A 23,586-nucleotide genomic window follows, 5' to 3' on the forward strand; every position below is an offset into this window, starting at 1 on the left:
GTCGCCACCGGCGCCACCCTTGTGTGAATGCTCTGAAAAGCTAATCATTTGCATATCACAGTATCTTCTTCCTGTCGGTTAAATTTCGCGTCCTTAGCACGTCATCTTCGTGGTGTAGCAATTTTAATGGCCAGTAGTGTATTTTTATGTAATTTAAGTAACTGTTTTAGATTATATTTGTTTCCTTGTTTATTGCTATAAAGGCAGAATTCCAGATAATAAAAATCACCGTAGCAGCTACAGATATTTTCCAAACAAGGTAACGTTAGCCTTACACAGTCCAGAAAATTAATTTCTTGACTTGGCAGAAAGACTTTAACCATTCAATACTAAACAAATATATGAAACATTTTTTTCTTTCTCAGATAAATTATCAGTCCTGAGTTCTTCCCTTTTAGAAATTAGCAATTAAGTTGAAAGTACTGGAGTTGGTTGAGTGTTTCAAAGAAGCATTAGGTAAATATTGATGACTGAAACAATACAATATGATGAATACAATAGAGGATGAATGGATAGCTTTGAGAGATGAAATAGTGAAGGCACCAGAAGATGAAGCAGGCAAAAAGACAAGACTCAGTTGAAATCCTATACACTTTAATTGATGAAATGAGAAATGAGAAAAAATATAAAAATCCTGCAAATGATGTAGGCAAAAGGAAATAAGATGCCAAAACAGTGAGTCCGAGAGAGAAAGTGAAAATTTGCTAAGCAGGAATAGCTAGAGGACAGATGCACGAGTGTGACAGAAAGTGAAAAGTGGCTAAGGAATAGTTAGAGTACAAAAGCAAGGTCATAGAATCCCACGTGATCGTGGGAAAGATAAATGTTGCCATTAGGAAACGTAGGGAAAAAAAAGAAGGAAAGAAACAAATTGAGACTCGTCAATGACATTGTTATTCTATCAAATACATACTTGGAAGAATGGTTGAATGAAATGGATAGAGGTTGCAAATTTAATATCAACAAAAATAAACGGTGGTTATAATTAAACTTTTACTACTGGAGAGGGCCCCCATGAAAAATATGTTCTTAGGACAATGAAACGTTATGCAAACTTTGTAAGGATCTTTGGGAGAGAATTAACAAATAAACCATTGAAAAAAAAAAAAAAAACTTTAATTTCCACATGAGAGGGTTCAAATCTGATGTTGTTGGTGGTTATGCAGTTTGTAACGATCAGGCAGCGATTTGGCTTTCCCCAAATGTGTTACGGAGTAACAGTGATGTCAAGAGTAACGCGAGGTGAAGCTCCATCATGCATCAAAACAGTAGAGTCCAAAGCATGTCTCTCCCACACAGGAGAAATCCACATGTTGGCAAAACAGATCACAGTAATGTGTGCCATTTTTTATTTATTTATTTATTTATTTATTTATTGTTCCGTGGGACCAAATTAAGGAGAAGTCTCCATGGTCTTGGAACGAGTCAATACATGAAATTACAACACGTTAGTAGAAACAGATAAAATGAAATATGAAAAACATATTCAGGCGATAAGTCGTAAGTTTAAATAAAGAAAATCAACAATGTAACACTGGAATTTGCTTAATTTTTTAGCTCTTCCAGGAGCTCCTTGACAGAATAGAAGGAGTGAGCCATGAGGAAACTCTTCAGTTTAGACTTAAGAGTTTGGGCTACTGCTAAGATTTTTGAGTTCTTGTGGTAGCTTATTGAAAATGGATGCAGCAGAATACTGCACTCCCTTCTGCACAAGAGTCAAGGAAGTGCATTCCACATGTAGATTTGATTTCTGCCTAGTATTAACTGAGTGAAAGCTGCTAACTCTTGGGAATAGGGTAATATTGCTAACAACAAACGACATTAAAGAAAACGTATACTGTGAAGGCAATGTCAGAATTCCCAGACTATTGAATAGGGGTCGACAAGAGGTTTTCGAACTTACACCATACATAGCTCGAACAGCCCGTTTTTGAGCCAAAAATACCCTTTTTGAATCAGAATAATTACCCCAAAAAATAATACCATACGACATAAGTGTATGAAAATATGCGAAGTAGACTACTTTTCGTGTTGAACTGTCATTTATTTCAGATACTGTTCTAATGGTAAATAGAGCAGCATTTAGTTTCTGAACAAGATCCTGGACATGGGCTTTCCACAACAGCTTATTATCTATCCAAACGCCTAGGAACTTGAACTGTTCCGTCTCGCTTATAATATGCCCATTCTGTCTGATCAAAATATCGGTTCTTGTTGAATTGTGAGTTAGAAACTGTAAAACTGAGTCTTACTGTGATTTAGCATCAAATTATTTTCCACAAGCCGCGAACTTATTTCATGAACTACATTATTTGATACTGTTTCAATATTACACACAAGATCCTTCACTACCAAGCTGGTGTCGTCAGCAAACAGAAATATTTTTGAATCACCTGTAATACTGTATGGTTATATGATGATGGCGTCCTCTTGGGTAAAATATTCCGGAGGTAAAATAGTCCCCCATTCGGGTCGCCGGGCGGGGACTACTCAAGAGGACGTTGTTATCAGGAGAAAGAAAACTGGCGTTCTACGGTTTGGAGCGCGGAATGTCAGATCTCTTAATCGGGCAGGTGGGTTAGAAAATTTAAAAAGGGAAATGGATAGGTTAAAGTTAGATATAGTGGGAATTCGTGAAGTTCGATGGCAGGAGGAACAAGACTTTTGGTCAGGTGAATACAGGGTTATAATACAAAATCAAATACGGATAATGCAGGAGTAGGTTTAATAATGAATTAAAAAAAATAGGAGTGCGGGTAAGCTACTACCAGCAGCATAGTGAACGCATTATTGTGGCCAAGATAGACATGAAGCCCATGCCTACTACAGTAGTACAAGTTTATATGCCAACTAGCTCTGCAGATGATGAAGAAATTGATGAAATGTATGATGAGATAAAAGAAATTATTCAGGTAGTGAAGCAGATGAAAATTTAATAGTCATGGGTGACTGGAATTTGAGAGTAGGAAAAGGGAGAGAAGGAAACATAGTGGGTGAATATGGATTGGGGGAGAGAAATGAAAGAGGAAGCCGTCTGGTAGAATTTGGCACAGAGCATAACTTAATCATAGCTAACACTTGGTTCAAGTATCATAAAAGAAGGTTGTATACATGGAAGAATCCTGGAGATACCAGAAAGTATCAGATAGGTTATATAATGGTAAGACAGAGATTTAGGAACCAGGTTTTAAATTGTAAGACATTTCCAAGGACCACAATCTATTGGTTATGAACTGTAGAATAAAACAAGAAACTGCAAAAAGGTGGGAATTTGAGGAGATGGGACCTGGATAAACTGAAAGAACCAAAGGTTGTACACAGTTTCAGAGAAAACATAAGGGAACAATTGACAGGAACGGGGGAAAGAAATACGGTAGAAGAAGAATGGGTAGCTTTGAGGAATGAAATAGTGAAGGCAGCAGAGGATCAAGTAGGTACAAAGACGAGGGCTAGTAGAAATCCTTGGGTAACAGAAGAAATATTGAATTTAATTGATGAAAGGAGAAAATATAAAAACGCAGTAAATGAAGCAGGCAAAAGGGAATACAAACGTCTCAAAAATGAGATCGACAGGAAGTGCAAAATGGCTAAGCAGGGATGGCTAGAAGACAAATGTGAGGATGTAGAGGCTTATCTCACTAGGGGTAAGATAGATACTGCCTACAGGAAAATTAAAGAGACCTTTGGAGCAAAGAGAATATCAAGAGCTCAAATGGAAACCCAGTTCTAAGCAAAGAAGGGAAAGCAGAAAGGTAGAAGGAGTATATAGAGGGTCTATACAAGGGCCGTGTACTTGAGGACAATATTATGGAAATGGGAGAGGATGTGGATGAAGATGAAATGGGAGATATGATACTGTGTGAAGAGTTTGACAGAGCACTGAAAGACCTGAGTCGAAACAAGGCCCCGGGAGTAGACAACATTCCATTGGAACTACTGATGGCCTTGGGAGAGCCAGTCCTGACAAAACTCTACCATCTGGTGAGCAAGATGTATGAGACAGGCGAAATACCCTCAGACTTCAAGAAGAATATAAGAATTCCAATCCCAAAGAAAGCAGGTGTTGACACATGTGAAAATTACCAAACTATCAGTTTAATAAGTCACAGCTGCAAAATACTAACATGAATTCTTTACATTCGAATGGAAAAACTGGTAGAAGCCACCTTGGGGAAGATCAGTTTGGATTCCGTAGAAATGTTGGAACACGTGAGGCAATACTGACCCTACGACTTATCTTAGAAAATAGATTAAGGAAAGGCAAACCTACATTTCTAGCATTTGTAGACTTAGAGAAAGCTTTTGACAGTGTTGACTGGAATACTCTCTTTCAAATTCTAAAGGTGGCAGGGGTAAAATACAGGGAGCGAAAGGCTATTTTCAATTTGTACAGAAACCAGATGGCAGTTATAAGAGTCGACGGGCACGAAAGGGAAGCAGTGGTTGGGGAGGGAGTGAGACCAGGTTGTAGCCTCTCCTCGATGTTATTCGATCTGTATATTGAGCAAGCAGTAAAGGAAACAAAAGAAAAATTCGGAGTAGGTATTAAAGTCTATGGAGAAGAAATAAAAATGTTGAGGTTCGCCGATGACATTGTAATTCTGTCAGAGTCAGCAAAGGACTTGGAAGAGCAGTTGAATGGAATGGACAGTGTCTTGAAAGGAGGATATAAGGTGAACATCAACAAAAGCAAAACGAGGATAATGGAATGTAGTCGAATTAAATCGGGTGGTGCTGAGGGAATTAGATTTGGAAATGAGACACTTAAAGTAGTAAAGGAGTTATGCTATTTGGGGAGCAAAATAACTGATGATGGTCGAAGTAGAGAGGATATAAAATGTAGACTGGCAATGCCAAGGAAAGCGTTTCTGAAGAAGAGAAGTTTGTTAACATAGAGTATAGATTTAAGTGTCAGGAAGTCGTTTCTGAAAGTATTTGTATGGAGTGTAACCATGTATGGAAGTGAAACATGGACGATAAATAGTTTGGGCAAGAACAGAATAGAAGCTTTTGAAATGTGGTGCTACAGAAGAATGCTGAAGATTAGATGGGTAGATCACATAACTAATGAGGAGGTATTGAATAGAATTGGGAAGAAGAGGAGTTTGTGGCACAACTTGACTAGAAGAAGGGACCAGTTGGTAGGACATGTTCTGAGGCATCAAGGGATCACAAATTTAGCATTAGAGGGCAGTGTGGAGGGTAAAAATCATAGAGGGAGACCAAGAGATGAATACACTAAGCAGATTCAGAAGGATGTAGATTGCAGTAAGTACTGGGAGATGAAGAAGCTTGCACAGGATAGAGTAGCATGGAGAGCTGCATCAAACCAGTCTCAGGACTGAAGACAACAACAACAACAACAACAACAACAACAACAACAACAACAACTGTAATACTAGAAGGCATATCTTTTATATAAATAAGAAACAGCAGTGGTCCCAGCACCGACCCTTGGGGAACACCCCACTTAACAGTGCCCCATTGGGACTGAACATCAACAGCACTCTCAATATTGCGGAGAATTACCTTTTGCTTTCTGTTCTTAAAGCAAGAGGCGAACCAATTGTAAGCTACTCCCCTTACTCCATAATGGTCCAACTTCTGCAGCAATATTTTGTGGTCAACACAGTCAAAAGCCTTCGTTAAATCAAAGAAAACACCTAGCATTCACAACCTTTTATTTAATCTGCCCAAAACCTCACAGAGAAAAGAGAATATAGCATTTTCAGTTGTTAGACCACTCCCAAATCCAAACTGTACATTTGACAGCAAATTATGTGAATTTAAATGCTCCAGTAACCTTGTATATACAACCTTCTCAATAACTTTAGCAAACACCGATGGCATTGAAATAGGTCTAAAATTGTCAACATTATCCCTGTCTCCCTTTTTATAAAGTGGCTTCACTACCGAGTACTTTAATTGGTCAGGAAACCTACCACTCCTAAAGGAAAAGTTACAGATATGGCTAAGTACTAGACTAACATACATAGAACAATACTTCAGTATTCTACTAGATACCCCGTCATAGCCATGAGATTTCTTGGTCTTTAGTGATTTAATTATTAACTCAATCTCCCTCTTGTCAGTATCATGGAGGAGCATTTCAGGTAACAGTCTCGGAACACTTTTTTCTAAGAGCGCTATATGATTCCCTGTTGAGACTAGGTTTCTATTTAGTTCACCTGCTATATTCAGAAAGTGATTATTAAGTACTGTACACATATGTGATTTATCAGTAACACGGGCATTCCCACTACACACTGATTCTATATCCTCGACCTGTTTCTGCAGACCAGCCACTTCCTTTACAACTGACCATATGGTTTTAATTTTATTCTGAGACTTAGCTATTCTATCTGCATACCACATACTTTTTGCCTTCCTAATAAGATTTTTAAGCACCTTACAATACTGTTTGTAATGAGCTGCTGCATTTAGATTTTGACTGTTTCTAACGTTTTGATATAATTGCCACTTTATTCTACAAGATATTCTTATTCCTCTAGTCAGCCACCCAGGCTGCCTGTTTGTGCTAGTACCCTGTTTTGAACGTTCTAACGGAAAGCAACTTTCAAAGAGCACGAGAAAAGTCTTGAGAAAAGCATTATATTTATCGTCTACTCTATCAGCGCTATGAACATCTTGCCACTCTTGTTCCTTGATGAGGTTTACAAAGGTCTCTACAGCAACTGGATCAGATTTCCTAAACAGCTGATGACTATATTTAGCACGTGATGCAGCACAAAAATCTTTTAGAGTTAAAATTTGTGCATCATGATCTGAAAGGCCATTCACCTTTTTGCTAACAGAATGCCCTTCTAGTAATGAGGAATGAACAAAAATGTTGTCTATGGTTGCTCTACTGTTCCCTTGCACTCTCGTTGGAAAGAATACGGTTTGCATAAGATTATATTAATTAAGGTGGTCTACCAGCATCCTTTTCCTTGCACAATCACTTATACAATTAATATTGAAGTCACCACATATAACTAACTTTTTGTATTTCCTATAAAATGAACCAAGAACCTCCTCTAGCTTTAGCAAAAATGTTGTGAAATTTGAGTCTGGGGATCTATAAATAACAACAGTTAGAAGTTTAGCTCTGTTAAATTTAACCACACCTACACAACATTCAAACACCTTTTCAGTGTAGTACTTTGAAACATCAATTGACTCAAATGGGATGCAGTTTTTCCACATACATGGGTACTCCCCCACACCGCAAAGAGCTCCTAGAAAAGCTGCCAGCCAACCTGTATCCTGGTAAAGGAAGCCTCTGAATTATCTCCTTATTTAAGAAGTGTTCAGATATACTAATAATTTGAGTCAACATCTATAAGCAGTTCACTAACTTTATCTCTAATACCTTGTATATTTTGATGAAATATACTAATTCCCTCATTACTCGGATACTTAAGCTTTGTCGAAAGTGGTTCCTTTGTTAGAGAGACTCCCCTTAAGCATGAATACCTATCAGCTGACTTAAATCTAAAAAAGTTGCAGCTCTAACACCCACTACTGCAGGAATTTTCCCATGAGTGATCCCACCACCCCCACCTTATTTGCGCGGATGGATGCCCGAAATTTAATGGACTACCTACTAGGATAGTTTAAAATACGGTCTGCAATATTGCTATCAGCTGATTTGTAGGAGACGGGCTCACCTGCAATTTGTTCACACTGCATGTCCTTGATCATTGGGGTCAAAAAAGAGGAGGCAGTCGTCTTTTTCTATTTCCATAGTTTTGGATGTTGTTGTTGGCCGTAAAGGTGATGGCACGTTAGGACATGCCGTATGTCGGTAACCAACACACACAAACCTATATCTTCATGCCAGAAGCTGCCATCACCCTTCATAGACCATAGGTGTCCTTAAGACCTTAGTGCATCAGGCGCACTGTATACCCGAGAAAGACAATTTTCCTAGAAGAGCTCACATACCTCAAGAGCATTTTTAAATCGAATGGATTTTCTTTGCAACAAATTCGTAGAGCATTCGATGCAAAACCTAAAATGAAGGTATGTGATAGGGAAGAAGATAGTAATTCCTTCAGATCTAGTGCATTTTTGCCCTATGTGGGTGCTCTTTCCTCGAAGATAGGCCGTATTCTTGAGAAACACTGTGTGAAGGTGATCTTCCGGCCCTCCACGAAGACTGCAGCTTTACTCGGCTCTGTGAAGGACGATTTACAGTTAGTAAAGCGGGTGTGTATCAAATTCCCTGCGGAAATTGTGAGAAGTCGTACATAGGTCAAACAACATGCACCGTTCATGAGAGGTGTGTGGAGCATCGAAGATCCACATGCTTATTACAGCCAGGCAAGTCTGCTCTGGCCGAACATTGTATTGATACAGGGCATTCCATGAATTACAGTGATCTGAAGATTTTAACATCCACCCACCTCTTCTTTTTGGGAATCTGTCTTCAAGGAAGCTATAGAGATTTAGATTAGCTAATAATTTAATAAATAGAGATAATGGTTTTAATTTGGAAAAAGCATGGAATCCGGCTCTTGCGGTAATTAAGCTGCAGAGAAGTTGTCATGGTGTCACCACCACCGATCATACATGGATTATCGAATCGAATGTCTGTACGCCTTCGCCACATTTGGCGCAGGTGTATGCGTATTTCTCGGCCGCTGACCAGTATATGTGACCCGCCTGCGCAGTACCGCTGTGGTGGAGCATATAAGGCCGCGCTTGGCATCTTGTCGACAGTCTTGTGACTCACTCTGAGGATGGCCGGAGGATACGCAGCCAAAATCTCAGTGGAGGAAATTTTATTGGATGGATGCCTGAAATTTAATGGACTACCTACTAGCTGTTTTGACCAGTTTTAGAAGAGTGTTGTGTTGGTGCAAAAAAAGTTTGCAAAGGAGACAATATATGTTTGGTGCTTGGAATCGCATTTCTGATCGACTTGCGCATTATCATTGCCCATGAATAGGTCTGTAGAAATTTATCAGTGTCGGGAACTGGAAGAAGTGATTCTACCTGATGGTATATTTGCCCTTAAATTTTAAAAGTTGTCATATATTGGTCTTTGAATAATTTGTGAGTTCCAATTGATGTCATCTGGAACACAGAATTGTATTTAAGTGCTTGGAATTGATCCAGTCATCTGAAAGCTATGACAACAGAAGTTCAGGTGGTGTTCATCAAATCAGAAGTTTAACTTTGCGATTTTTGCACCACATGTGGGTTGTTTCAGTGTAGAAGTTTCAAGTAGCACAATGCGCACAATTTATCCATGTGGCCGACGTCTAATCTTGGATAGAGACTGTAGTCATGATTGACACTGTATTGGACTGCAGCAAGAGTTAAATCAACATACACTGTCCAGCAAGATCGAGTAACACAGAAATTTTGAGCATACAGTCTAACTGATTCCAATGCATGCGTTCAAGTAGCATGTAAATGATGAGATAAATTTCTTGCTGTACATTGGTCTTCAGATTCTGATGGGCATGATTGAGCAACCCATAAATGATCTGATTAATAGTTTGCTTGGCGATCCTGACTTCCTTCAAAAGATGTAACTGCTTTCTCTTTCATGCCTGGCTGACAAATCTAGCAATCGATGTGCATTTAGAAGGCATGATTATTTTCACAAAGAAAACAACTATTCAAAGTTCCATTATAATTGAAGGAACTAATCATTTTGTTTACATATGAAAATTATTGTATATATCAATTCAGGCAAGATAGGAAAAAATCTTACCTTCATAGTCTCGGATGTTACTGAATTTAGTATAATGAAGGACTAAGTAAGGAAAACATGATTTTTGTTTCCTTGCCCCCCCCCCCCCCTCCCAAAAAATTCTGCTCAGAGATACAGCCCTCTAAAGATGACACTGAGCATACCATTTTGAAGATGCGAATTTAGGAAAAAAATTTTAAATGCTGTATCTCTGGAACAGTTTCAGATATTTTGTTGGGGCTTTTTCTTTGAAAGATATTTGTTTTATGATTACAAAAAAAATCCTCCATTTGGACTCATCTGTCGAAGTTCTTTTACTATAGCATCCTGAACTTTTTCATAATTTGTTTTTTTTTCTTTCAAAAATGCCAATCCATGAAACTGATTTTTTTTCTGTTGGTTAGTACCATATAATTCTACATTCCCTGAAAAGGAGAGCTTCCACTTTTAGGTTGAACAGGTTTATAAACAATTGAAATTTTTGCCATACATAAAACCTGTTTTATTATCACATAACAGGCTCATAAAAATCAAAACCTAGCCTTATTTAACATAGTTTTAGTTTTGAAAGATGAATAAGAGACTAATTTTTCAGGCATTTAATGGTTCCAAAATGTATGTGAAAGGTCCAAAGACTTAATGGTTTCAATTTATACAACTTCTGTGCACTCTGTTTTGTACTGAAATTAGCGAGTCGATGAACTAAAAATGGGTTCCACTGCTTCAGTGTCTTCCTTTGATTTAGAGTGATGCCTTCCTGTTGAACCAATAGGAACTGGAGCACTTACAATCTTCAAAACACTGTGAACAGGAAGTGAGTGCTGATGGCGTTGTTTGTGTCCTTCAGCTGGAAACCTATATCCAGCAGCTGGTCCATGTGGTAGCATAAAGTTCACTACAGTTTATTTAACTCATAACTGGTGTCTATAATCTCTGCAATCCACCGGTCAGTCATACACACACGCCACATACATCCCCCTTCTCAAGTTGTGAATCAGAATATTATCCTGCTGTTTCTGAGGTGTTGACCGAACAAACAAAATTTCTTCTTTCTTGCTATTTAAAATACGTGCAGTATGAGTTCACCCATTACTTAGTCCAAAAATGTGTCTCCTGAATTCCTTTCACAGGAATAGTTTGTTTGGACCATTTTTCTTTTTTCTGCTCATGGAATTCTTCTATTTCCTCTTTGGACAAAAGAATGAGAGCTGTGGATGTGTAAGATTTCACGACTCTTGTAAAATCCTCAGCATTCTGAATCACAGCTGTATTTGATCTGGAAAGATTGTTTTGTAGCATGGTGCTTCAGCATGTATCCTACACCATCATAAGGCTCCTTCCCATGACCGGTAGCGCTGTATACCCAGCCAGTTGGCGCAAGCAACTTGCTCAATTCAAACAGCTGGTAATGATTTTTAAAATGACTAGAGGAACCATCAGAAATAATGATCTTCTTCTGCCCGTTTTCAGTTGACGAATTTTGCGCATTGCTAGCAAAGCATGTGCTGAGTCATGTCCTGTGTCATCATTTATAACTGCAACATTTGTGGTCTTGTTTTGAAAATAAGTCACTCCTGTAAAAATTTAAACCTGGTCATTACTCCAATGATACGCTTGTGCTTCTTGTGGGAGAATTACAGACCAGTTCTCGGCAAAATCACAGTGAAGTACTAAACATAGTTCTTCAGCTTGTACACACTCTTTCACTTCTGCAATGTGTTGTAGTTGCAATTTCTTCAGATGCTGGTGTATTACTGCTTTCACTGACCATATACCTAGTTCATCAATGAAACTGTCAAAGGCAACAGTTTTCTTAATTAGTTTTAATTTCCTCCCATGTCACTTATGTAATTTCTGCAGAGTTATCTGCTACATCTTCCAGTCTAAGTGTCTGTAAAAACAGTCCTCCCTTTCCAGGGCAGTTGCCACATTCTTGAAATAAACAAGTCTCTCGCTTTACACCTCATGCTACTAATGACTTCACGCTCCCAACCAAGGTGTCATATGTCACATGCTCCAGTAAGTTCTTCGAAGTTATCACACAAAATTCAAAATTCGCACAGTACACACATAAACAGACATTCTAGGTGGGTGTGGGACTATCCACTTAGGTTGTACTGCATAAAACTTTGATCTTCCAATATGTGTAGTTGTGTAATTGCTCTTATAAATTGCGAAAGTTTCTTTAATACTGTGAGTCATGTACCTCTTCACTTTCACAACTTTTTGCCCTTCTGCTGATGTACTTTGATACAAATGGAACGTGGTTCAAAATTATTTTCTTTGAAAATGTCTCTGGAATAATAGTTACAACTTGCAACTTTTCACTGTAGGATGCATAATATTCAACAGCTGAACTGATATTAGTGAATAATTCCTGGCAAGAAGTGCAAGAGTGCTTTGGTTCATTTTCTTCTGAAGATGGAATTTCTACTTTGAAGAGTGTGGTCGGTTTTGCTGTTGTGTATTCATCCATAGCTTTAGTAATTCCACTGTGCTTTCGTGATGCATACAGCTTATGACTCGACTTTACTGACCACGGTTTCTTAACAGGACTAACACCTACCTCTGTACTTGACTGATTCAGGGTATTTAATTCTCTATTGAAGCAAAATCTGCATAATCTACACCATGGGAAGCTTCGCCTCGTTCAGATACGGGCATTGTTGTTATTCTGTCAAAACATTTAGATCACAAAATGTCGTCATTGGAAACATCTTCACTTTGAAACAGTGTCTTCAAATGAGAACACTTATTCCCAACCTGAACAAAGTCTGTTTTTGTCTTATATATCACTCTTTAATGGATATGCAAATAGTCAGCACACTTCACTCTCCTGTGGCTCCAGTCAGAAGACATTTCAAACAGTCCTTTTCACAAAAAACACTGCAACTGTGTCAACTGGCAGTTTCCTCACGAAAACACACACCTCACTGAATGGTCTCAGATTTCTTAGAAGCCTCTTCAGTAAACAAATTAGCACTGAACAACTACAGTATGGAGACCTGCAGTGAACAACCACAACAAACAAATTGATAGAAACTACAACAAAGTGTAAGAAATAACTGCAACAAAGAAAGTGATAAGAAATAACTGCAACAGTCAATAGAAGTAAACATTGTAACAAAGAAATTAGTAAGAAACAACTTCAGTGAAGACTTAAATTACCCATGAAAGTTAAAAAAAAATGGTTTTTTAAAATAAAACAATCCAATTTAAAAGTGGAAGCTCTCCTTTACATGGTACTAATCAACACAAAAAATCTAACTTTTCTGGATTGACAGTTTTGGGGAAAAAAAATAATAAATCTGTAAATTATAAAAAAAATTCAAAAGGCAACAGTAAAAGAAGTTCAGAGGATACCACTGTTATCATAAAGCTATTATCTTTCAAATAAAAAAAAGTGTAACAAAATATCTGGAACTGTTACACAGATGCAGCATTAAAAAAAAAAATCCGAAATTCGCATCTTCAAAATGCTGTTTGCAGTGTCGTCTTTGGAGGCCTGTATGTCGGGACCGGAATTATTTTGGAGAAAACAAAAAAAATGTGTTTTTTACTTACTCCTGAATTTTAACATGTGCTAAATTCCACAACATTCAAGACTATGAAGGTAACCTCCCTGCCTGAAGTGATACAGATTATGCCAGGCCTTTGGTTAAACGAATTGTTACCGAGGGCTACCAACATGTGAGAGCTTACAGAAATTCCATCATGCAAAGATGAAATGTTGAACATTGCAGCAGAGTCTTTCCCACAATTGGTTGTAACAGAAAACTGGTACATTGTGGCTGGAAGTGCTGTATAGCTACAAACTTTTTCCAGACAGTAATGATCATTTTGCAGAAAACTGAGTGTATATCAGGCCATTAGTTTTTGAGATCAAATGAAGATATCTGGAGTGTACCTTTTACAGAGGTTAGACATGGACTATAAACAGTCCAGAAAGAAAAGAATAGAAGCTTTTGAAGTGTGGTGTTACTGAAGAGTGCTGAAAATTTGAAGGGTAGATCAGACAACTAACAATGAAGTCCTGAATCAAATTGAGAAGAAAAGCAGTTTATAGCAGAACCCAACTGAAAAAAGGGTTAATTTGATCCTTAGGCATCAGGGAATCATCAATTTGATCATGGAGAGAACTGTGGGGGTAAAAGTTGTTTGAGCACAGTAAGCAGGTTCAGATGGCTGAAGGTTGCAGCAGTTACTCAAAGATCAATAGGTTTGCACAGATCTGGAGAACTTCATGAACACGTCTTTGGACTGAAGGCAACATCAACAATAATAATTTCTGTTCTTTTATAATATAATGCTGACAGAGATTTTAGTACAGTTAGCTTAGTCTGTCCTGACATTAAAGTCAGACACATGAAGCTCATTTTACAGTAATTCACTACAATTTATATAATGAATCCACTGGGAAATGGAGAAGTATGTTCGTAGTATTGTGTCCAATACATCATACTTCCTCATAGAATTATAATGGTGGTGTTTGTGTGCATACACTATGTGATCGAAAGTATCAACACCCCCAAAAACATAAGTTTTACATATTAGGTGCATTGTACTGCCACCTACTGCCAGATACTCCGTACCAGCGATCTCAGTAGTCATTAGATATCGTGGGAGAGCAGAATGGGGCACTGCGCAGAACTCGTGGACTTCAAACGTGGGTAGGTTATCGGGTGTCACTTGTGTCATACGCCTGTATGAGAGATTTCCACACTCATAAACCTCTCTAGGTCCACTGTTTCTGATGTGATAGTGAAGTGGAAATGTGAAGGGACATGTACAGCACAAAAGTGTACGCTGGCCTTGTCTTTTGACTGACCAGAGACCGCCGACAGTTGAAGATCGTCGTAATGTGTGATAGGCAGACATCTATCCAGACCATCACACAGGAATTCCAAACTGGATCAGGATCCACTGCAAGTACTTTGACAGATAAGTGGGAGGAGAGAAAACTTGGATTTCATGGTTGAGCGGCTGCTCATAAGCCACACATCATGCCGGTAAATGCCAAATGAGACCTCGCTTGGTGTAAGGACCTTAAACAGTGGAAAAACATTGTGTGGAATGATGGATCATAGTACATAGTGTGGCGATCCAGTGGCACGGTGTGGGTATGGTGAATGCCCGCTGAAAGTCATCTGCCAGCGTGTGTAGTGCCAACACTAAAATTAAGAGGTGGTGGTGTTATGGTGTTGTCATGTTTTTCATAAAGGGGGCTTGCACCCCTTGTTGTTTTGTGTGACACTATCACAGCACAGGCCTACATTGATGTTTTAAGCACCTTCTTGCATCCCACTGTTGAAGAGCAATGCGGGGATGGCAATTGCATCTTTCAATACGATGGAGCACCTGTTCATAATGCACCGCCTGTGGCGGAGTGGTTACACAACAACAACATCCCTGTAATGGGCTGGCCTGCAAAGAGTCCTGATCTGAATCCTACAGAACACCTTTGGGATGTTTGGAACGAAGACTTCATGCCAGGCCTCACCGACTGACATCGATACCTCTCCTCAGTACAGCACCCTGAAGAATGGGCTGCCATTCCCAAAGAAACCTCCCAGCACCTGACTGAACGTATGCCTGTGAGAGTGGAAGCTGTCATCAAGGCTAACACCATATTGAATTCCAGCATTACCAATGGAGGGCACCACTAACTTGTAAGTCACTTTCAGCCAGGTGTCCGGATACTTTTGATCACTTAGTGTAGCTCATACAAGTATATTCATACTGAGAAGTTCAAGCAGAGCCTAAAAGCAACAAAGATTGTGGCTGAGTGGCAATTTTGTGTGTGCTATACAGACTACAGAGAAGATAATTTTTTTTTTTTTTTTTCAAGACCGCATGTTTGTCATATAGACTTTTAAAAAACAATAGTAGTATATTTTAAGATTGAATAATTCTTGTTACTTTCTGATTTAAAAGGACAAGAAATATGTTGTTCTGATTTTTTTTGTCAGTCATTTTCGTTTTGTGTTATGAAGTTATAGAGCTGAAATGGTGTCATTGAAAGTAAGTTGGGATCAGAAATGTATTACAAGGTGATACCCAAAGTATCCAAAAATCAAAAGATGGTTCAGGAATAGTGTAGCATTTTACTTGTCAGCTGTGGTCTTGCATGACTCGAGAACCACTGAACCAAATTGCAGTGGATACATACAGTATTACAGCAAGCATTTAGTGAGGATTCTTTCAGATGTTTTAAACATAGCCAGCAATCACTGAATTGTCAGGAAGTTCATGGATTGCAGATTTTACTTGTATATGCTTTGCATTTCAGGACCATTGTAAACACACCATTCACAATGGCAGGGGACTGTTACGTATCAAATAACAGATTATGTCTTATAAATTCAATATTAGAGGGATTTCAAAAAGTTCTCACATCAACTCCTGAGAGATGAATGGAAACAACATAATGCTCAAGGAGAGGCAGGAGTCCTTCATTTTGACCTTTGAAAAATAACAGGCAAGGATCTTTGTTGAATCCTTGAAAAGCTGCAACACTGACATTGATGAGTGTGCCCTTTAAGATTATCACCCCTCCTCATTTGACTGTAAACATAGTGTTCTGTTCTGATGTGCTAAGGCAATTGATTGAGAATATTAGGACAACACCGTGCACAAACTGTTGGTTCCTGCATCATGTTAATGTATCAAAGTTTATGTGGAAAACAATGACGTGGTTATTTCCTACAGACTATATCCACACACTTATGCTCAAAGTGAATTCACTCCGCCTGCAAAAATTTAAAGATTAAATGTTTGAGACTATCTGAGACATTCAAGAAAAATTGAAGGGTGTAAATTAGAAGCTCATATACAAATTTCCACATTTTCAGTAGATTCTTCCATTTCACTTCACAATTCCACAAATGCTCTCGATGTTGAACACCACAGTGAAAGACAAAGATGTCAAATGTATTTTTGGTATATCTGAGATTAAAAGTAGCAGCCTCATGCTTTTCAAGCATTCTTGGTTTCCTCATCTCTCCGATATTTGTATCCCAATCCATGGAGAGAGAAGTGTCACCAGACTCAAAAGAATGGGGTCAGCGTGGGTTTGGAATCAGTCTGCTTGTTCAACCACAATGTAGCAATTGGTTGCTTTTGGATATTCATCATTTCTCTAGCTGCATATAACGTAAAGTAGGTAGTGTGCACTTTGGGCCAAACACTGCAATCTCATCTGTGTTCAGGAACATTTTGTTTTTTTATAATTTTCAGTCGCAATTATTTATACCCATTAAATATTTCCACCTGTCTCTGGTTCTGACTTTAGCAACACTGTTCTTTTCACCATTAGATTTGCATTCCATAACATGATCTTAATTTTTTTAGAAGTAATGCAGTCTTTATCATGTAGCCTAACAATAGATGATTCTGATTCTGAACCAGAAGCTGTTGCCGATTTATTACGATGCTGGACTCATTAAGGAGAAGTTCAGGTACCTGCCTGGCCATTCTGCGTTGGTGTTTGTAGGTTTGTTAGATTCCAACCTGCAGTTAGTGCAACAAGGTGATTTAATAATTAAATATTGCACCTTCCCCAGATGAGGTAGGATTCAAATTCGTATCCAGACAGTCTCATTTTGATTTTTCTTAGTATCCTTAAACCAGGTAAAGTGAATGCAATTTAGATGTGGTCTGTGCAAGAGCAGTGTTTTGGGCACAGTACAGTCAAAATAAATAAATAAATAATTGCACACGGCAGCACAATATGGAATGCATTTCTCTGCAAAGAAAAGTGAAACAATTGTCACAACAAGGAAGAAGAATAGGCCAAATGTGGATATAACTTGTGGAGGGGAAAAACTACAAGTGGTAGAGAACTTCAAGTACCTGGGAAGCATGATTGAAAGTAAGGGGGGAACGCAATGGAAATAAATGAAAGGTGCAGAAAAGCAGGGCAGTTCTTCAAATGCATTAGGGGGCTTATTTGGAGCAAGGAGGTGCCACAGAAATCCAAGGGAATTATATACCGAACCTACTTTGTCCCCATATTGGCATACGGAAGTGAGACATGGGTAATGCACAAAAGCGACAAAAGTAGAATACAAGCTAGTGAAATGAAGTTCCAGAGGAGCAGGTTGAGTGTAACAAGACGAGACAGATTGCGAAATGTGTATGTGAGGGAAAGACTAAAGGAGGAACCAGTACAGGACAGGATAGCAAAATCAAGACTGCAGTGGTATGGACACATGAAGAGAATGGATGAGGGAAGAATTCCAAAGAGGATGTTTGATCTGCAACTGGAGGGGAAGAGGCCCAGGGGAAGACCAAGAGATAGATGGGTGAAGGGAGTGAAGGAATGCGTGACGAGAAGAGGAGAGAACTGGACGAAGGTGGAAGAGGGGGAATGGTGGAAAGACAGAACACAATGGAGAGGCTTGTGTTCCTGACAGACCCAGCCAGTGGCTGGAAACTGTCCAAGATGATGATGACAGAGCATGTTACAGGTCACATTTGAAAGCCATGTACACATTGCTTGCTAGAAACTATGCAAAATTTTTCTTGTATGACTGCTATGTTTGCAAGTGATACTTTTGATACTCTATTGGAGGCTGCCCCATGCGCGTGTATGAATGATTTATGATTTTTTGGGGGGGGGGGGGGGGGTGGAAGTGGTGTGATGTGTGGTGGAAAGATGTTGATCCACTGTAGTCAGTGCAAAGTGGAACACAGCAGTGTTACAAGAATTGGTTGTTAAATAACTTTACAATTGAAAATATTGACTTGTTAAACTAGATTTCAAGAAGTTGGCACCACAGTAAATACGTTCATTAGATGGACGATTTCTGTAGAGCAGGTATAAAAAACCTTTTCAGGCTTGAAGTCAACTACATGCAGTTTAGTTCATTTAGAGATCTACTGACTTAAAAATTCATAAACATTCAATCACAAAAGAACAAACTCTGTCTTCAGTGCTGTCAGGTTGGCCATATACTTCTTTGCAGCTTCTTGATCCAACGATGTTTGTTGATTCAACAGTTCTGACTGTATTTGAGGAAAGTGTTCCACATTTGTTTAGAACCATGCCTGTACTTAGCCATTGAACTTCAGTGTGCAATGGCAAGTCTCCATGCTGACTGTCCAGTTCTTCTGATAGGTAGCACTGTAAACTACTACTTTTAGTAGTGTGTGTAAAATTCTGGTTGACAATAACGAATTATTTAGGAATAAAGATGATGACACACCTAAAGGCAGAAGCGCTGCCTTGTCGACAGACATGCAGAAAAGGTACAGAGCTTTTGGAATGGAATTCCTTTCTCTAGCTGTAGGAGAAATGGGTTTGTGTGTGCACGTGTGGACACACACATTATTATTATTATTATTATTGCAAATGGCAGCCGAAAGGGTGTTTTAGGAAAACTAGTAATCTAGTTAACTGATATTCTACACAATTATATATTACCTTAGCTTCTTCATTTTACATATTCATGTCATGCAACGTCTTAAACATTGAAATTTTCATTTTAGCAATATATTTACCACCTGTAAATTTCATTTTTGATATAGCAATCAGCAGGTATCACAACTTTTGAAAGTTATGTATGGTATTGCATGTAACTAAACTGCAAATTATATAGTCATCAGCTCTATGCTGTTTGTACTTCATAGGAAATAGTTTGATATTGTATGGTTTTTAGGTAATATATCTGTTGTGCATTTGTGTAAAATGGAAACAAAATTTTGCTTACAACTATTTAAACTACTTGCATTTTTTTCAGATTTATTACATGTCTCTTCGTCAGAGCAGCCCAGTCTACAGCTTGTCATTTGACCCATGTCAGCTCTTCGCTGCTGTGGATCGCTCTGTCCACTGTCTCGACTTCACTAGCAACAAGAACAAAATGATTAACTACATGAATGGAAACTTCTTCACTTGAAAGTTGCCACACAGAATTATTCTAACAGAGATTTTGGTAGTTTATTCTATCCTATTCATTGTGAAAGGAAAATGATTAGTGAGATATGAAAAAAGATTCATATACTCCTCGTTCTATGTACATTTTCCTGATCCTAAAGTGTGCAGATTGATTTTCTGCAATATGCTTTGACAGCATATTCCCTTAGATCTTGTATCAAGAGAGAGTCATAATGTGGAACTGAATATTAGAACTGTAAAAGCTACAGCTGGAATAAAGTCTGAGGTGCAACATACAAATGTTGTTTCAATTCCCATAATGTGTATTCCTCAGTATGTGCCCTGTGGCTTGGAGGTAAGTGTAACTTGACGAAATATATCTCTTATCAGTTAATAGTCTAGCTTCTTGGTTTCATCAATGTTCCTTCATCTTACAGAAGCCATTTAAAAACGAAAATACACACTCAAAAAGTAATAAATATCTGATTACATAAAAAATATAAACTGGAAAGAATCAACATCAACATCAACATGAAAACACACTGTAACATCACTGTACTAACACACTATAAACCCTAAGTCAGTCTGTGATAGTCCATAGAATCAAACATGTATTGTTTTCGTGGCAGCAATGTAAGCCACTGAGCTGATTAGTGTAATGTGGCTCCCAGCTGGGCACACGTGGCCAAGGCTAGACCATTTTATTTTACTTTCGACTTGAGCATAGCTAACCTAGGTCAATGTACCTACTGTTTATGTGCAACTGGTTGGCTGTTTAATCCTATGTTGAAACGAGTGTATGGTTGCTGAGTAGCAGCCATGTTGAAAAGGTGTATCACTAAAAAAAAAAAAAAAAACCACACACACATAATTACACTGCAAAAGAATAATTAGACATAAGGAAAGTAGGTTCTGTTGAAAACATAAGGTCTTGGAAATTGTTGAATAGAGTGTAAGACTTGTGCATTTCTTTTAGGACTTGCTTGATGACTGATACAATAGATCAGCTATCCAGTTAGCCTAAGTTTTAAAACCCTAATAACATTATAGCCAGGAGAGTTACTGCCTGATAGTGTTAAAACTATTTATTTATAATATCTAGAGTTCTTTTGAGTAATACATGCTGTTGTTTTGTACAGTGTCCATGTGAGTATATCAGATGCCCTTGGACATTATAGGAGTATTCTGGACTGTTGAGCACGGTTGCCAATTTCTGTCTAATGCACAATGCTTTGGCACCTGAGGTAGTAATTTCTCATCAGTAGCTGCAAGTAGTGATCTTAGTTCTGCTAATTCGTGCAACTTTACTTAACAAAATGACTAATTTTATAGCTCTGTACTTGCCAGTAAAATTCTACTTGAAGGGTAATGGAAAAAATCATGAGCTGTTGCAATATGTGCTTTAAAATGCTGGGTATCCGAAAGTTTATAGTCGCATTATTTACACCAAGAAATCTCGCATCTACATTATATTATTGGTTCCAATCTTTGCTTTCGCTGTAAGGAAGTAATGATTTTTATGTCTCATTCAGTATTAATTTCTTTGTAAGTTGATCAGTGTTGGCAATAAATATAAAGGCAAATTGCAGATTTGCCACATCACATCCAGTAAACCTTTCTGTTACAATTGTATTTCCCATCTGTCATCATATATCTTACATACATAAATTTCGTTTAGAATAAGTGTGCAGTTTGCTGTTAGATTACTTTCCTTTTAATGGAATAACATCATTAAGGTTCTGTTGGAATAATGGTTATTTTGAAAATTTATATTCATGGATATCTGAAGTTAGTTTCTAGGGGGACATAAAATTGGATAAAAGCTGAAAGCTAACTCACAACAGCTGCAGAACATTTACAACAGCGTGTTTTCAGAATGAATTTTCACCCTGCAGTAAAATGTATGAAGATTTGAAACTTCCTGGCAGATTAAAAATGCCTGCCAAACCAGGGCTCGAATGTGGGACCTTTGCCTTGCGGGATGCCAGGAAAACTTCTGTGAAATTTGGAAGGTGTAGATGACAAACTGGCAGGAATGGAACTGTGAGATGGGTTGTGATTCATTGTTGGATCGCCCAGTTGGTAGAGCACTTGCCTGCAAAAGGCAAAGGTCACAGTCTGGCACATAGTTTTAATCTGCCGGGAAGTTTCACAACAGTGTGTTTTCGTTTTCTAATTTAGTGAAAATATCAGATCTTTGATGTGAAATTCTAATGTTGCCAGAAATTTACATCTAGTGTGCACTCACTCATATTGGCCTGTCTGCATGTAGAACCTATTTGGTCCATATCGTATTGATTACAATGTTGGTTTAATTGTAGTTGGTAAAATGGACAGTTGGACAATAAATAAATTACGGTCTTACTGATTTTACATGTATGCTCAGTTAAAATTAATCCAAAATGTGCTCAAAACATCTTGAGTGTATCATTCCAAAACATCGTGTGTTTCTATCACCTATGCAGTGTTTCTCTTGTTTTCAGGTTTTGGTTAAGAAAAATTTTCAGTAGTGTTGCCATTTATTGTATAGTGTGGGTTAATTGAGTTCTAAAGATTTGAGACAGAATATTTAAAAAAAATCAGTTGTTCACCTGAACAACACACATCACAACTCTTAAATGTCAAATCAGTCTTAAGTTAATGTTAATGTGGCACAGTTGAGTATGAATTCTTTCTGAAACATACTAGTTACTGTGTGCAGTTTTATCTGAAGATTGTATATAGCTGAAAATTTCTAAGGAAACAGTGATCTGAATGTTAACTTCTGTTGCTGTAAAACTCTTTCCCCATCTGTCAGTTTTCATATTGTGAAAAACTGATTCCACCTGTAAATCCCTTGCAGCGTGACATGGCAATTAACAATGTGAAGCAGGTAACTAATTACAGTATTCGGTACTACTGACCCATGCCAATAAACAGGTAAACTAAGTGCTAATATGCTCACTGTGTATTTGTAGTGAAGCAAAAGTGTCTACGTAATGTAATTATCGATAGATAAACTCAGATGGTGAAAGTTTTTTGGAGAAATTACCCATTGGAATGATTGTATGGCATTATTGGCCAGGAGACTTGTTTGGCCACCTGGTGCAAGTCTATTTGAATCCACCTCGGCAACTTGTGTGTTGAGATGAAGATGAGATGAAATGATTAAAACAACACCCAGTCCCCAAGTGAAGAATATCATCTGACCTAGCCGGTAATCGAATCAGGGCCATGCCAAACACAACAAAAACTGCTATTAGGACATAATCTGTAGATCAAGCTATTAATATTTTTATTTTGTCAAATTGTATGTTGAGTTGAAATATCTTTCCAATATTGTATAAGAAATTGAGGTAAAGCAGCAGAAACAGGCACTTTGCTAGAGAGAAGTCTAAATGAGAAAGATATTTCGAAACGGAATGAAATTTTGAGAGGAAGACAAGCCATTTGTGATGTACGTTGTGTTTTGACATGATGTAATATCATGTTTATTTGAATCCTGGCACAAGAACAGTAGAACAAGCGCGAGTTCAATGTACAGAACTAAGTCAAGGTAAGTAGTAAGTGGTAATCCAGTCAATGCAGTAATCTTTAGAGAGTTTGTGGAATATATATGATGTGGCGAGAGCATAGTGAAGTAACATTGAATGAGCAGTCATGAATCTCCTCATGCCTTGCTGTGCATCCCTATTTCTGTCACCTGGATACCATCAGATGTCACCATGTGTGATGTTATGTGAAGGTGCAGTGGTGTGATCGGGCAAATCTTGTCTGCATTCCTATCACCTTCTTTGGTAGATGCTGCATCCTCCCCCTTTTGAGATGGCATACAGGGGTAGAATCGGGCCAACTTAATACTGGCTCCAATGTGGCCGATGGGGACTATCTTGGATGTTGGTTGGAGTTCCTCAGTCATGATGTTTCTTGCAGGCAAGGTAGGGTGCTAAGGATGAACAGCTGAATCTGTGTCCCAGCATGGTGATGGTAGTGCTGGGAGTGTTGGAGTGTTGGTGCCATGGTC

General features: G+C 38.3%; 1 protein-coding gene across 2 annotated transcripts in view; it reads left to right on the forward strand.

Moving 5' to 3' along the window:
- Positions 1 to 19,877, forward strand: part of LOC124794975 (F-box/WD repeat-containing protein 4-like) — a 100,567-nt gene extending 80,690 nt beyond the window's left edge. For both annotated transcript variants that reach the window (XM_047258707.1, XM_047258708.1), the window contains one exon: positions 19,447 to 19,877. In XM_047258707.1, coding sequence (XP_047114663.1) covers positions 19,447 to 19,605 — 159 coding nt within the window. In that variant the 3' untranslated portion in view covers positions 19,606 to 19,877. The remainder of the gene's footprint in view (positions 1 to 19,446) is intronic.
- Positions 19,878 to 23,586: the final 3,709 nt, after the last annotated feature.

This window comes from Schistocerca piceifrons, chromosome 4 (assembly GCF_021461385.2).
Source record: "Schistocerca piceifrons isolate TAMUIC-IGC-003096 chromosome 4, iqSchPice1.1, whole genome shotgun sequence".
In the NCBI taxonomy this organism is placed as follows: Eukaryota; Metazoa; Arthropoda; class Insecta; order Orthoptera; family Acrididae; genus Schistocerca; species Schistocerca piceifrons.